Below are 17,081 nucleotides of genomic sequence, written 5' to 3'. Positions count from 1 at the left end.
CCTCCCCCCCCCTTCCTCCCCCTTCCTCCTCCTCCTCCTCCTTCGCTCGCGGCTTCCAGGCTTTTCAGGTCTGGGGTCTTTAGTGCAGCTTAGGACAGCCCCCGCCTGAAGGACCCTCGCAGGCCGTGGAGTACCACGGCCAGTCCTCCGTTCCCGCTTTGAGGAGACCGAGCCTAGCTTTCGAGGGAAGGGGTGAGAATCAAGGCCCGCCGCGCCTCGCCTCGCCCCGCCCTGCAGCGTCTCCCTTGACGGAGGCCGTCAGGCGATCTCGGCGGCCAGCCCCGCCGGCTCTGTGCGTGACGGGCGCAAGGGTCCTCGGCGCCTGCGCCCGCTCATATATAGGCAGACGCCGCGCCGCTCCGCAGTGTTGGCCTTGTTCTCCTCTTTTCTGTGTTTTTTTTTTTTTGCAGACGCCGCCCTGCTCTCATCAGCCTCTGGCCCGCCATCTCCTTGAGTCCTAACACTGTGAGTTGCCGCCGACGGAGCTGGGAGGGGCGGTGGCGCCGCGGATTGCGAGCTGGTGGCCGCACCGCTGGTGCTTTGGCCCTGCTGGAGGCGGGAGGCACCTGGGCCTGGCCTTCCCTCAGGCTCTTTGGAACCCCTTGTCGGCCTTGTTCTCCCACCCCGCCCCTCGACTCGGCGAGGCCTCCTCTAGCCTCGCGTCTTCACGGCGCCCCGTGGGTGCGCGGGCGGGCGGGAGGGAGAAGGTGCGAGCCGAACCCGAGATTAGGCCTTCTCTGCACAGGGCGGCCGTCAGCCGCGGCGGAGCTCGGCTGAGGGCCCAGGCTGGGGCCGGGGGCCTCGCTTGGCGTTGAGCCTGCCAGCCACTGGCACCCAGGGCGAGGGAGGCGGCGGGGCTTTTAATTGAGTTCCCGGGGCTGTCGTGAGCGTGGGCGTGTGTCCGTGTTTGTTGTTTTGGTGTCCGGAGGAAGCGTGGCGGTGGTAGTCCGGGAGCGCTGGATTCTTGGCACCCATCCTTTTCTCGCCCCTGTATCTAGCGTCGCTAGTCACCGGTCCTGGCTAACTGTGCTGGGTCCGAACCTTGGCAGAGAGCCGCCTGCTCCTTCGGAATATTTCTCTCCCATTACTTTGCCACAGCCTGGGCTTGCTGAAACCATTGTTGTAATAGCAGATGCCATCGTCATAGTGGTGTGGCTTTTAGGTGCTCTAACTCCTAACTCGAGGTGCCTGGTTTTTGAAGGGGTAGGACATTCACCTGCTTCGGTTTACTTTTTTTTTTTTTTTTTCGGTTTACTTTTTAATGGAGACTTCAGTTTTAGGTTTTGGGTCACGATTTTTTTCATCAGAGCGTTACAGTAGAATGTTTCTGTGTCATAGAGCAATGCAGATTTCACTCTACCCTCTAAAAAGAGGTGTCAGAATTTCGGGTCACTTAAAACAGGTTTTTCCCTTTATGGTGTTGATAGAACCCACTCAGAGAGAATGATTTACAAGTACTGGAGCATAAGGAATTGAAGGAATGGTCTTGAAAGCATGTCAAACAAAATTTCACCCATCATTATACGAAAAATTTGCTCTGAATTCCAGCTGTATAACACTAAAAAAGTTGTCTTTGAGTACCAAGTTTAGCGTTACAAAGTGCATCGAATTACAGATTAACCGATTGTTTCTCTATTTATTAAGATCTCCGCTCCCATAGGAGTAACCTAATAGACGAATTTGACTATGACTAAGCAGATCTTGCTGTTTATCAGAAGTTATTTGAAATATGAAATGTTCGTCTTGCTTAAAAGTAATTTTATCAACTGTGTTGCCAGACTCTTGATTCTATAATGTTCACTCCAGTACTGTGAAACATAAAAAGATCATAGAATGTTTCGTAATTAAAAATAGAGCTCACGTTAAAATATTTCTTTTGGGGATACCTTTTGTTATTGCCTTGTCACAGAGAAGGTCCTCTGCTCTGGGTCTTTCTCCATGGAGCAGGACAACTGCATTATTGGCAAGTACTGAGCAACACGGAAAAGCAGACATATTTGTGAACTGTAAAATGAAATCTGATTCTGTCCACCCATGGATGGGTGAGAGCTGGATATTTCAATGGCTGGTTTTAAAACAGCTTTACCTTTTTGCTTCCTTGCCTTAACAGCTTGTTGTTTGGGAAATGTAGACAATTGGCTGGGGAAAGCGGAATGAATATTTTAGCTGATTTAATGGGTCTTAAGTCTTGGGACCTAAAAAGGTTCGATCAGTGTTTTAAATGCCAAATTCTATGTTTTTAACTTATAACGACATCGCAGGATTATGATGGACCTTTAAAAAATCTATACTTGCAATTTAAAGAGGTTTTGAATTTTTACAGTCAGGTATTGTTGCCGTTCCCCCCTCCCCTGTGCCACTCCCCCAAGAATCTGAATATGGTAAGAAATTGCTGGCTTAGAAGCTTAGAACTTATAATTTTAAAGAGGTGTTTTTTTGTTTGTATGTTTTGTTTTTTTTTTTTGCCAAAACTCAAGTCTTTTGAAGTTAATTGCTTAATTAACTTTTATGTAAGAGGTGTCTTTTTCCTAATGACTCATAATTAATCTGAGTTAATAAATACATTTTTGGCGCAAGTAATAGGTTATTACTATGAGGACTTTGGCAGGAGATCTCAAACTTGGACACCTGGACAGTCAGTAATGAAAGGTGAAAAGGACTCTGAAATTTACTAGGTTTACAACATCTGCTTATCCTTAAAATATTTTATTCTTTTGTGTATGGTCTTGCATTGATCCAAACATAAATAAGTATATCCTGATCTACTCTTTGGATCTGAACTCATTTTTCACTGGTAAGTCTCACTGTGGGAAAATTACTATCTTATCTGGTAGCTTTGTTTATTTTGGACTCACCTCCCTCTGGTTTGCAGGTGGAGTAGTCAGTGTTCAGTGAGAGCAGGAAGGCAAGCAAAGAATAAGTCCATTTTAGATACATTTTGCATCAAAAATATAAAGTGTTAATTCTAAAACTTACACTAGTAATGAATTCAGTAGGGCAGGCTTTAAAAGCTTCTGTTCCTAGGAGTTATACTTTGACAAAATTTTTATAGAAACACTTGTGTGCTAGCCTGTGAATAATCACTTAGTGTTTTATAGGGTTATATACTATAGGTCCTTAGGGTTTTACGGTTTATAAGTTAGAAGGTGTCTAACAGACTGTAGTTTGAAATGTAGTTTGTATAGAAGTAATATCTCTTAAATTTCAAATTCAATATAATACCTTTTTTTAGATGCCTTCAATTAAGTTGCAGAGTTCTGATGGAGAGATATTTGAAGTTGATGTTGAAATTGCGAAACAATCTGTGACTATTAAGACCATGTTGGAAGGTAAGTTTATTAGAAAACGTGGGTCAGAGGAAAGGGAAAGAAATCCGTAGCTTGATATACTGTGTGAACATCAAATCTACAGAAGTAACAATCTGTCAGAAAACTCTCAGGGGTATGAAGGGGTAAAGTTTACTTTTTTTTCGTTAAAGTATTAACTGCATTTTTTTTTTGGTACAGGTCAGTTTTTTCTGCATTTTCGGACTTACTGAGTTTTTTCCCTTATTAGGTAGATAATACCATAAGCTAATACTGAAATGATTTCCAAGCCTCAGACAATGGCCCATTTCTCTTTCAAGTAAATTTGTGTTCATAATTTCTAATGACAAAAAGTAAAGCCTTTGGAAAAGAGATACCTTATATATGGTAGCTAAATAGAACACCTTGTTTCAACAGCCGGAGTAAGCTGAGTAGATTGTAAACTGAGTAGATGTCTGTTTCTTTCTTCTTTTTTTTTTTAACCAAGTCTTCCCTTTTGTCTGTTTTGTCATTCCTCTGAAACTGCTGCAAAGCATATATGCAGTGCATCAAAGAAGGAAGGCAAGAAAACAGGTCCTGAAACGTTTGAAACTTTTACTAGTTAACATGGATCTCTCTCTCTTTTTTTTTTTTAAAATTAATTAATTACTTTTTGGCTCAGTTGGGTCTTCGTTGCTGCACGCGGGCTTTCTCTAGTTGCGGCGAGTGGGGGCTACTTTTCCTTGTGGTGCGCGGGCTTCTCATTGCGGTGGCTTCTCTTGTTGCAGAGCACAGGCTCTCGGCGCACAGGCTTCAGAAGTTGTGGCTCGTGGGCTCTAGAGCACAGGCTCAGTAGTTGTGGCGCACAGGCTTAGTTGCTCTGCAGCATGTGGGATCTTTCTGGACCAGGGCTCAAACCCACGTCCCCTGCGTTGGCAGGCGGATTCTTAACCACTGCACCACCAGGGAAGCCCTGGATCTCTAATTAGTATTATCAGTGGGTTGGTAGACATTAATAGTATATGGAGACATACAAATCAGTTTCTAGAATTGGTGGGAAAAAAAACAGTAGTAATAAGAATGTTCTTCAGTACATTTGTCTCCATATCTGCAGGGGATTGGTTCCAGGACCTCCTACGGATACCAAAATCCATGGATACTCAAATCACTTATATAAAATGGTGTAGTATTTGCATATAACGTACATACATTCTCCCTTATACTTTAAATTATCTCTAGATATTTATACCTAATAACACCATAAATGCTATGTAAATTCAAATTTAGCTTTTTGGAACTTTCTGGAATTTTAAATTTTTTATTTTTTAATACGTTCTATCCACGGTTTGAATCCGAGGATGTGGGACCTGCAGATACGGAGGGCTGAGTGCATTCAAATATCAAAAGTTTTTGTTTATCTGTAGCTTATAGATATTTAATTAAAGAGTTATATGCCAAGCATTAGCGGGAGATATAGTAGTCAGTGTTCAGTGAGAGCAGAAAGTCAGGCAAAGAATAAGTCCTGGTGCTGGTGAAAAGAAGGTAAGTGAGAACTGGTCTTTGCTCTTGAAGGATTTATAAACTAGGCAGGGAGATAGACACCAAACAAGGCTAATGGTCACATGGTATAATTAGTGCATTAATAAAATTGTGCCACGTGGTGCTATGGGAACTCCTTGGCTGATGTTATTCTTTAGGCTTGTGGAGAGAGTGCAGTGTAGTACTAGTGAGGTGATATTTCAAACCTAGTAAAATTAAGATGTTTTGGGAGATCATTCTGAGGTAAAGTAGACAGTATGTGTTTAAAAAAAATTGAGGTTTTTAGTTGGGGTTGTGATTGTGATACTTGTCGTTGATAGAGCTGAGGAGCAAGTTTGAGGGGAATGGAAAGAAAATGACTTTGAGCTTGAACATGTTGTGTATGTTAGAGATTCCCTCAGAAGATCTTTGTAATAAGCTACTAGTCAGTTGAGTATGTGAATCTTGGTCCCTGAGTTGTAGGCTGCTGGGGATAGACTGACTTTGTATGGTGGGTTATAGGAATATATATATATATATCTGTGGAAGTAAATGAGCTTGGCAGGTGGCCATGTTGGGGCAGGATGGGCTGTTAAGAGTGAAGTCAGAAGTAGAGAATACGTGGAGTAGGAAGCCAAGGGAAAAGGGAGGCATTTTGAAGTGACTAGAGTGATTGTCAGATTCATATACTGTAGACTGGTCACTTAGGATTTCAGGGATAATAAGTTAGAAGACTTCTAATAGCAAGTATTAGGTGTGGTAGAGGCAGAAGCTGAGCTGCAGGTTTGTCTTCTGTTTTCTAATAGAAAATAAAAGCTGAACATATTCTTTTCGGTTTTCTTTTTAGTTTTTTTCCTGGTTTCTAATAGAAAATAAAAGCTGAACATAAAGTTGTTTTTGGTAATTGACACCAGTTATGTGGCACTTACAGTCCTGCACCCTGGTGACTTACATAGATTACTTTTATTAAGTTGTAAACCCCTTGGTACAACCCACAGTCACTGTTCATCAAGTACGTGTTGAATGAAGAACTATAGTATGGTCACTGATAAAAGAGTGTGAAAGTTATCCAGGTGTCCCTAAAGGCAGGTGAGTAAGGCTTTATCTAGAAGATGTAGAAACTGATAACAAAATTGCTGCCTGAATACTTGCTTTATTTCATCTTAGTTGGTGCCTGGCACACTAATCTCTCCTGTGCTGCTTCAAAGAAGCATTTGCCAGTGTAGGAACATAGGGCTGCTTGAAGGTTTTCTGCCAACTTTGATCACTGAAGCAAGTGGATGATAGATAGCAACAATTAAAATGTTTCTTTCCTTTCATAGCTTTGGGCATCAGAGGTGAATGGCTTTATCTTAAGTACCAGTGGTTTATATAGAATTCTAGCCTCTTGAAGACTGGAGTGTATTGAAATAAAATCTTCTAATCAGTGGACAATCAGAAGTGAAAATCTTGGCATGTGTACACATGGATTGACTCATTTCTTCAGGTCCAGGTTGTGGTATCAGGATACAGGTGTCTTTCAGAAGTCCTTGAAACTAAATAGCTTAAAGGAATGACTGTTGGTACTTGTGCATTCAGTCTAAAAGCAAAAACCATTTCAAATCCTCGGTTTAATGCTAGAGAAGTGATCCTTTACAACTGTAAGGCCCTTATTTTTTTTATTTTTTTTTTAAGGCCCTTATTTTTTTTTTTTTTTTTTTTTTTTTTGCGGTATGTGGGCCTCTCACTGTTGTGGCCTCTCCCATTGTGGAGCACAGAATCCGGACGAGCAGGCTCAGCGGCCATGGCTCACGGGCCCAGCCGCTCCACGGCATGTGGGATCTTCCCAGACCGGGGCACGAACCCGTATCCCCTGCATCGGCAGGCGGACTCTCAACCACTGCGCCACCAGGGAAGCCCTAAGGCCCTTATTTTTAATGTGACTTAAGCCTTCTTCCAAATAACATTTGTATCTAAACAAGCTGGTCTTCTGTATTTCATTTCCTCTAATCTGTTCATTCCCCAAACACATGTATTTTCCATAGTATAACTTCTTTTCTCCCCTCTGAGTTAAAAATACTTCATACTAGTTCAAGAAAAGCATAAGTGGCTTGATCCAAATTGAAATATTGTCATTTTATAGTTTTACTCTCAGCAGAGATGGGATCAGGTAAAGGCATTGGTGGGGAGGAATAGAGGGGGGATGAATGAATGTACCCATACAGGAAAATAGAATACTTTTTGAATATACTCTCATCTTTACCACTCCACTGGAGAAGCTTGTTAAACTCATTGAGCTCCATGTTGTCAAGTGCATTGTTTCATTTCTCATCTAGACTTATTGATAACCTTTGACAGATCAGTCCCTTCTACATTTGGCTTTCAGGATACTTAATACTTAGCTCACTGACAACCTGTCTCCCCATCTTTAAAGCCTTCTTCCCATCTTTAAAGCCTTCAGTTCCCGGGAGTTTGCTTAATCATTGTACCTCTTCACTGTATCAATACTCAGTCATTCCCTTGGTTACCTCAGGTAGACTCATAGTGTTATAAATAATTTATACATCATTTCCCAAACTTACCTACAGTTCTAATCTCTTCTTTTGATTTTTAGACTTGCATATTTAACTTCTTGGTCTACCATTGAATATCTAATAGATATCTCAAACTTATTAAACTAGAATTGTTTTCTTTTTTTTTAATTTATTTTTGGCTGCGTTGGGTCTTCGTTGCTGCGTGCTAGCTTTCTCTAGTTGCAGCGAGCGGGGGCTACTCTTCTATGTGGTGCACAGGCTTCTCATTGCGGTGGCTTCTCGTTGCAGAGCACGGGCTCTAGGTGTGTGGGCTTCAGTAGTTGTGGCACGCGGGCTCAGTAGTTGTGGCGCATGGGCTTAGTTGCTCCACGGCATGTGGGATCTTCCTGGACCAGGGCTTGAACCTGTGTTCCCTGCACTGGCAGGTGGATTCTTAACCACTGTGCCACTAAGGAAGTCCCCAAACTAGAATTCTTGATTCCCTGCCCTCTAAAACAAGTTCTCTGACAACCTTCCCCATATCAATTAGTGGCAACTCCAATGGCAGCTCCATCCGTCTGGTTCCTCATGTTATAAGCCTTAGCCGTCGCTAACTCCTTTCACATTCTGCTTTCCATCTGTTGGCAAATCCTGTTGCCTCTCACTTCAAAATGCATACAGAATTGGACTATTTCTTCTTCCATAGCTATATACCTTGTACAAGCCACTTGGACTTGCCTGCATCATTGCTAGCCTCATAATTGGTTTCCCTCTTTCCCCTCCTGCTCTCTGCTGTCTCTTACCAATATAGTAGCCAAATTGCAGCAGGCCCTGTTAGGGCCCTGTCATCTCCTTTCAACCTGGCTAACTCTGCTCTTGTAACACTAGATTCCTTAGTGTTTTTAGGACACTATATCAGAAGGCCTTTGCATTTGCCATTTCCTTTGCTTAGGTGTTCTCTCCTTTAGGATTTTAATTAAAATGTCATCTTCTCTGTGAGGCATCCTGAGCAACTCTATCTAAAGTTGCAACAGTTCCTCCCATCCTCCTGTATTCATTGCTGATTCTTCCCTGCCTAGCACAGCTATATGTTAGGGACTCAAATGTATGCCTCAACACTTAACCATGTCAGCATAACTGGTGCTGTGCTACAACCAGTATAGCAATGCAGTACTTTTGACCTCTGATCTTGGTACTTCTGTTACATAAGTTTCTTTGGCAGCTCTTTTTTAGTCCTGTAGAAACTGAAGGATGGACCCATTTGGTTTGAAAAATACTCTTATTTAGAATCTTTAAGTAACATACGGATTTAAAATTTTCTCTTTGGAGCTCAGCAACCACTTTGATAGTCTAAAAGTTAGGACTTTTTATTAGAGAAACCTATATATTCAAAATTATAAGTAGTATGTATGTGATGAATAACACTAAAGGGTATATGTTGAAACTACGTCTCTCAACCCATGTGCTCATTAACTACGTTGGACATAATATTAACAATTCCTTGTATATCCTTTTGAAGATATTTTAAATATAAATATAAGTATATTCCCATTTTTATTCAGGTAACATTTATCTTTTATATTTGGCTTTTAAAAACTTTAATCTTGAAATCATACCAGTATGTACGGAGCTGCCTGCCTTGTTTTTTTGTCAGTTGCTGCACGATCTGGTGTGTGTGTGTGTGTGTGTGTGTGTGTGTGTGTACACATTTTTGGGCTTCAGATTTTAATAGATTGAGATTCTGTTACTTCTGCAATACCTCACATTGTTTTATTTTCCTAAGTGCAGTCCATTTAGAGTTTGGTATAAAGAGTAAGGGTAAGCGTCTAGCTTTAATTTTTTTCCCAGGTGGTTGCCCAGTTGTCTCAATCCCACTTATTAAATCACTTTTCCTCCTAATGAAGAAAACTCTTTTTATATAATCCTGTATTTGTCTTCTCACACATTTTTATATAGTTTTGGGTGGTTCATGGAGCTGTTGCTAGGAACCGCCAGTTTTAAATAATTTCAAGAGAACTATTCTTAGTAAAGCACTTTTATAGTCTTTCAGATAACATGTCTTACAAGTTACTTGTTTGAAACAGCCTGGTTGTTACAATGGGGCTAGAAAATAATGGCAACTCTCTTCTGGTTTACTTAGATTTGGGAATGGATGATGAAGGAGATGATGATCCAGTCCCCTTGCCAAATGTTAATGCAGCAATATTAAAAAAGGTAAGGTAGCAACTATACCCTTATATATATATATATATATATATATATATATATGTATGTATGTATGTATGTATGTATGTATCCTTTTTCTCATTAACAATATCCTGGTGATATTTCTATATTGATATATAGATAGCTTCCTTAAAAACAAAACAAAAACAACTATATAGTAACATTATGACTAAGATATTTATTTTAGTTTAACCAGGCCCTGTGAATATTTAAGTTGTCTAGTCTTTTTCATTAACACATTTAAATGATTGAAATATAATGGTATGTGCTTAGCAAAAAGGGAAATTTTTTTGTATTGCTTGTCTATTGAATGGGTATGCCTCAAAAGGAGTTTGAGGGACTTCCCTGGTGGTCAGTGGTTAAGAATCCGCCTGCCAATGCAGGGGACACGGGTTCGAGCCCTGGTCCAGGAAGATCCTACATGCCGTGGAGCAACTAAGCCCGTGCACCACAACTACTGAGCCTGTGCTCTAGAGCTCGTGAGCCACAACTACTGAGCTCACACACCTAGAGCCTGTGCTCCGCAACAAGAGAAGCCACCATAATGAGAAGCCCGCGCATCACAACAAAGAGTAGCCCCTGCTCGCCGCAAGTAGAGAAAGCCCACACACGGCAACGAAGACCCAATGCAGCAAAAAATTAAAAAATATTTTTTAAAAAAGGAGTTTGAGAACAAGATATGTGCTTTTTTTGGTTTGTTTCTTTTTTTTTTTAGTTGATCACCTTACCCTGTGTCTAAGCATAAACAGTCCTCTACATATTATTATATTTTTGGCTGCACTGTGCACGGCTTGCGGGGATCTTAGTTCCCCGACCAGGGATTGAACCTAGGCCCATGGCAGTGAAAGCACCGAGTCCTAACCATTGGACCACCTGGGAATTCCCCAGCCCTCTACATTGAATAGGATTTTAGTGTTTCAGAGCATATGGCTCCTTAATAGAGCCAGCTGTTTAACTGAATGCTCTTCTGAAGAAACAGCAGCCAGTTTCCACATCGCAGCGAAAACTGGCTAGGCTTAGAGATGGGAATGGTCATTTCTAGTTGGCCCCTTCCTAAGGAATTTTCAGTCATTGACCATATGCAGTTGCATTTGCTTTCTCTTGACCCTGGCATGAGATACAGCTGCACTGCATATTTTTCCATATTCTTACCATGATTGGCTATTACCAGTCTTTTTAATATCCCTAGTCTGGGTAAAAAGCCCCTTGTAACCACTATTCTGTATTCCGTCTCTGTGACTTTGACTATACTGGGCTATCTTATAAAAAATGGGATCATAGGCTATTCTTCTGTGTCTGGCTTATTTCACTTAGCGTAATGTTTTCAAGGTTCATCCATTTTGTAGTCTTAATAGGCTTTTTATAGGAGTTCTTTATGTAGTTTTTACCACTTTGCTTGTCTTAGGTTAATTCACAGCTTTATATTTTTATCTAGTTAGATCTCCTTTTTTTTTCTTATTTTTTATTTATTTTTGGCTGCGTTGGGTCTTCGTTGCTGCGTGCAGGCTTTCTCTGGGTGCAACGACCGGGGGCTACTCTTCATTGCGGTGCACGGGCTTCTCATTGCGGTGCCTTCTCTTGTTGCAGAGCACGGGCTCCAGGCAGGCAGGCTTCGGTAGTTGTGGCTCGCAGGCTTCAGTAGTTGTGGCACACGGGCTCAGTAGTTGTGGCTTGCGGGCTCTAGAGTGCAGGCTGAGTAGTTGTGGCACACGGGCTTAGTTGCTCTGTGGCATGTGGGATCCTCCCGGACCAGGGCTCGAACCCATGTCCCCTGCATTGGCAGGTGGATTCTCAACCACTGAGCCACCAGGGAAGCCCAGATCTCCTTTCTGACTTCAGGGTTTTGTGTTGCAAATTAACATTCTATCTTATGCTAATATAATATGCTTCTAAAATGACTTTTACTTGCATTCCTTCAAATTCCAGGCAGTTTTTAGGTGCTGGAGGTACGGCAGTGAACTAAAGAGACAAGATCTGTTCTTAGGTAGTTTACGTTCTGAAGGTGTGTGGGACGCATACAACACAAACATGTCAGATGGAAAAGCTGTGGAGTTTAAGTGGGATGGTAGGGGGGAGTTGGCTATTTGTGAAATAAAGTTGGTCAGGAAATGCCTTACTGTGAGAAGTGGATCTTTGAGCAGAGACATGAATATGTGGGGGAAGAAAGCTCTGGGCAGTGGGAGTAAGTGCAGTGACCCTAAGATAAGAGCATGTCCTGTCTTTTGAGGTAAGGCAGGGAGGCTGGTGTGGTGGCTAGATCATAGTGAACAGGCAAGGAAGTAGAGGTTAGAATTAATGGATTGGGTGATACAGAGCCACTTAGAATAATTTTTTTCGAATCTATTTGCATTATTACTTATCAATATTTAAACTTAGGGCTTCCCTGGTGGCGCAGTGGTTGAGAGTCCGCCTGCCGATGCAGGGGACACGGGTTTGTGTCCCGGTCCGGGAAGATCCCACATGCCGCGGAGCGGCTGGGCCCATAAGCCATGGCCGCTGAGCCTGTGCGTTTTGGAGCCTGTGCTCCGCAACGGGAGAGGCCACAACAGTGAGAGGCCCGTGTACCGCAAAAAAAAAAAAAAAATTTAAACTTAAGTATATTTACTGATTATATGACCCCCAAACTGTAAAAGTGTAAAGTAAAATTTCCCTTCCTTGTCTCTCCTCTGACCAGAAACTCCCATCAGCATTAATTTCTTACGTAGCTTTTTTTTTTTAAAGCTTTTTTTAAAAAAATTATTTTATTTAGTTTTGGCTGTGTTGGGTCTTCGTTGCTGTGCGTGGGCTTTCTCTAGTTGCAGCGAGCAGGGGCTACTCTTCGTTGCAGTTTGCAGGCTTCTCATTGTGGAGGCTTCTCTTTTTGCGGAGCACGGGCTCTAGGCACGCGGGCTTCAGTAATTGTGGCACGCGGGCTCTCGAGTGCGGGCTCAGTAGTTGTGGCGCACCACCTTAGTTGCTCCGTGACATGTGGGGTCTTCCTGGACCAGGGCTCTAGCCCATGTCCCCTGCATTGGCAGGTGGATTCTTAACCACTGCACCACCAGGGAAACCCTACATAGCCTTTTAAGACTTTTTAAATGCCATATATTACTAATTGGTTTCTTTTTTTTCTTTTTTTTGCGGTATGCGGGCCTCTCACTGTTGTGGCCTCTCCCGTTGTGGAGCACAGGCTCCAGACGCGCAGGCCTAGTGACCATGGCTCACGGGCCTATCTACTCCGCAGCATGTGGGATCTTCCCGGACCGGGGCATGAACCCATGTCCCCTGCATCGGCAGGCGGACTCTCAACCACTGCACCACCAGGGAAGCCCTGGAATACTTCTTAAAAAGCTATTTAATTAAAGCCCTTTATGCTTGGCTTTTTCTTCTAGAAGTAGTTCTTTCCCATTTTTGTATCCTTATAGTATAATTTCTCAGTTCTCCCATTTTCTCTCAGCATTGTTTATTCCCCCAACATTATAATATAAAAAAAAGTTAATTATACAGAAAAGTTAAATTATACAGCAAACACCCATTTTCCTACCACCTAGATTCTGTAACTTAACACTTTCAGTGTAGATTGTGGTCTATATGATGGTGCACAGTCTAGCTAATCAGCTTCTGGAAACTTTAATGTGTTCATTCCATTACTAAGGGAACTTTGGGCTTTTCCTGCATTGTTCTTATACTGGATAGTGTTGTGCATGTGTCTAGGGTGTTTAGAATTGCTTGGTGATAGTGTATGCACATATTCAGCTTCCCTAGGTACTCCTAGGTTACTTTTCAAAGGGATTATACCAGTTTACACTCTACAGTAGAAAAGTTCATGTTATCCTCACACTGTTGCCAATGATTAGTATTGACATCTTGATTTTTATTTATCTTTTGTGGGTACAGTCTAAAGTAGTATCTGTAGTGTTAATTTTGCATTTAATGAGGCTGAGCATTTCCTCCTTTTAGACTATTCATATTCAGATATATTTTGTAAATTGCCTGTTAATATCTTTAGCCCATTTCTGTGTAGAGATTTTTAAGATTTTATATTTTATAAGGTAATCCATTGCTGGCATGTACATGTTGCAGGTATTTCCCAGTCATTGTCCTGTCTGACTTAATGTGTTTTTTTGCACAGGAGCTTTTTAGTATGGTCAAGTATAGTAATCTGTCTTCATCGTTCGCTGTTATCTAAGATCTTCCATGAACTCTAGGGCTGTGCTTTTCAAGCTGGGCTACTAACTTTACTATTCAAGTTGACTTACAGTTAGTTCTTAGCCCCATGTAGGAATAACCTTGCCCCAGCAGTGGAACGAAGTACTTTGTTATAAAATGCCATATAGGAATGAACTTTTGTTGTTCTAGGTCATTCAGTGGTGCACCCACCACAACCCACCACAAGGATGATCCTCCTCCTCCTGAGGATGATGAGAACAAAGAAAAGTGAACAGATGATATCCCTGTTTGGGATCAAGAATTCCTGAAAGTTGACCAAGGAACACTTTTTGAGCTTATACTGGTATGTTTTTAATGCATAGTATAAGATATTTCTAGTCCATACCTTTAGCACTTTTCATAGAGTTAAATTTGTTAAATTCATTGATATTGAATTTTAACTCTAAACTCTGCAATGCTATATTTAAATCCATGTATCAATAACCACATTAAATGTAAACAGTCTAAACACCACAATTAAAGGTTAGAGGTCATCACATTGGATAGAAAAGAGTTAGCTATTCTGTCTACAAAAAACTCACTTTAAATATAAAGACACAATTAGGTTTAAAGGGTGGAATAAGATAATATTATGCTAACAATAATAACCAAAAGAAAACTGGAGTGACTATATTAAAGTACATTTCAGAGTGAAGAATATTATCAGGATTAAAGAGGATCATTGCATAATGATAAAGTGGTCTGTTCATTATTAAGAGGACATAAGAATCCTAAATGTTTTTCTCTCTAAAAGCAGAACTTCCAGAAAGTGAAACAAAAACTAGTAGAACTCTAAAGGTTAAGTAGGCAAATCCACAATCATAGTTAGAGATTTCAAAACCTGTCTCTAAATAATTGATAAAACAAGTAGACAGAGAATCATAAGGATGTAGAAGACTAATGAATGACAGCAGAATTCATATTCTTTTCAAGTGTATACTTCCAAGATAGACGTGTTGTGGGCCTTAAAACAAGTCACAGGGGAACTTCCCTGGTGGTCCAGTGGTTAAGGCTCCTGCGCTTCCATTGCAGGGGCTGCAGGTCCAATATCTGGTTGGGAAACTAAGATCCCACATGCTGCGTGGCACGGCCAAAGCAAAACAAAACAAAGAAGTCTCATTTGAAAGGATTCAAGTCACACAAAATATGTTTTCTAATCACAGTGGAATGAAATGAGAAATTAGTAACAGAAAGCTATCTGGAAAATCTGCAAATATTTGAAAACTAAGTAACACATTTCTTAGTAATCAAGAATGATCACTGAAGGATGAGTCAATGAAGAAATCACAAGAAAAGTTATTATTTTAAACTGAATGGAAGTGAAACACAGCATACAAAAATCTGTGAGATTAAGCTAAAGTAGCATTTAGAGGGAAATTGATAGCCCTAAACACCTATATTAGAAAAGAGAGGGGCTTCCCTGGTTGCACAGTGGTTAAGAATCTGCCTGCCAATGCAAGGAACATGGGTTTGATCCCTGGTCCTGGAAGATCCCACATGCCGCGGAGCAGCTAAGCCCATGCACCACAACTACTGAGCCTGTGCTCTGGAGCCCGTGAGCCACAACTACTGAGCGCTCGTGCCACAGCTACTGAAGCCCACGCGCCTAGTGCCTGTGCTCCGCAACAGGAGAAGCCACCACAATGAGAAGCCCATGCACTGCAACGAAGAGTAGCTCCCACTCGCTGCAACTAGAGAAAGCCCACGTGTAGCAGCAAAGACCCAATGCAGCCAAAAATAAAATAAATAAATAAATATATTTTTTAAAAAAGAAAGAAAAGTTTCAAATCAGCAGTCTAAGCTTTTTTTTTTTGCGGCACGCGGGCCTCTCACTGCTGCGGCCTCTCCCGCCATCATGGGCCCAGCTGCTCCACGGCATGTGGGATCCTCCCGGACCGGGGCATGAACCCGTGTCCCCTGCATCGGCAGGCGGACTCCTAACCACTGTGCCACCAGGGAAGCCCAGCAGTCTAAGCTTTTACCTTAAGAAACTAATGAAAGATGAATTTCATCCCGAAGAAAGGGAGTAGTAAAGGTTAAGAGTAGAAATCAGTAAAATAGAAAACAGGAAAACAATAGAGAAAATCAAAGAAACCAAAAGTTGAATCAGAAGGTCAGTAAAATGTAATGCTATAACTACTTATGGGATCTTAGTTCCCCGACCAGGGATTGAACCTGGGCCCTTGGCAGTGAGATCATAGAGTCCTAACCACTGGACCACCAGGAAAATCACTGAATTCTTTAAATATTCTTGTCAAACACAAACTTGTGTTTGTGTGTGTGCACACGTACACAACTGCCAGTAGTGGCCATTCTTTGACATTTGAGGTAGTGTAGTTTGCTGAATGTAGCGCAAGGACTCAGTATTACAGAGGTATAACAAAGAATGGAACATACAATAATCTTTCACAGAAGAATTTGTCTGATTTATTTATTCATTTAATTTCTTAAAATTAACTAGTATTTTAAGCTAAGTTAGATATGGATTGTTAGTCACTGACTTTGGATTTAATTTAAAGCATCAGGTATACTTTAATGAAAACAACAATTACTTTACAGGCAGCAAACTACTTAGACATCAAAGGTCTGCTTGATGTTACCTGCAAGACTGTTGCCAATATGATCAAGGGGAAAACTCCTGAGGAGATTCGAAAGACATTCAATATCAAAAATGATTTTACTGAAGAAGAGGAAGCCCAGGTAGGTGGCTAACAGCTTGTTCTTGATCATGCTTTTCAAGAGAGACTGAAACCCATAGCATGCTAGGAAAAGAGGTATTTATATCAAGGAGTCTTGACTTTACTTGAGGGAAAATAGGTACCTTCTGTATGCTAAAAATATTGTGGTCTGTCTCTTAGTCTAAGCACTTAGATGATACTGTTCTTTTATAAGCACAAGAACAATTAGTTTTCATCCAAAGGTGCTGTTTGATATTTGTTCCTTAGCAGCTAGTTACTAGTTTTGGCACCTGGGACCTTACATGTAAGCCATCAATACTTTAGAAGAGCAGGCCCTATGGATTATGTGCCAGGATACTTCAGAGCAACTTAGTGAATGGGGAGGAAATGAATAGATCAGATTTTGTTGATGCAGGTCATCTCTGGTGACTAAAGCTGTAATTGCCCATTGTCTTTGCTTTTCTTGATAATTTCAGCAGGGCACAATAAAAAACTGGGGAGGGAAAGAATGGTAACCTGGAAGCATACTGTTAACTGGGTTTTTCCGGTTTTCCATCTATTTCCTTCTGACCCACCTCACAGGCTATTGATGAATCATTAGATAGTAGTCTTAGAAAAGACTGCTTAAGGTACTTCCTTATATCTGTCTCTTCTTCTAGGTACGCAAAGAGAACCAGTGGTGTGAGGAGAAGTGA

The 17,081-nt window shown here is 41.4% G+C and overlaps 1 protein-coding gene across 1 annotated transcript; it reads left to right on the top strand.

Moving 5' to 3' along the window:
• Nucleotides 1–3,232: 3,232 nt before the first annotated feature.
• On the top strand, nucleotides 3,233–17,081 carry SKP1 (S-phase kinase associated protein 1). The gene is given in 6 exon segments (XM_007472225.1): nucleotides 3,233–3,329; nucleotides 9,435–9,508; nucleotides 13,859–13,882; nucleotides 13,884–14,012; nucleotides 16,268–16,408; nucleotides 17,046–17,081. Coding segments are annotated over 6 exon segments (501 nt in total).

The sequence above is a fragment of the Lipotes vexillifer genome, unplaced genomic scaffold (genome assembly GCF_000442215.2).
Source record: "Lipotes vexillifer unplaced genomic scaffold, Lipotes_vexillifer_v1.1 scaffold217, whole genome shotgun sequence".
Lineage (NCBI taxonomy): Eukaryota > Metazoa > Chordata > Mammalia > Artiodactyla > Lipotidae > Lipotes > Lipotes vexillifer.
The sequence above is the reverse complement of the archived record's forward strand: the minus strand, read 5'-3'. Positions and strand labels throughout refer to the sequence as shown.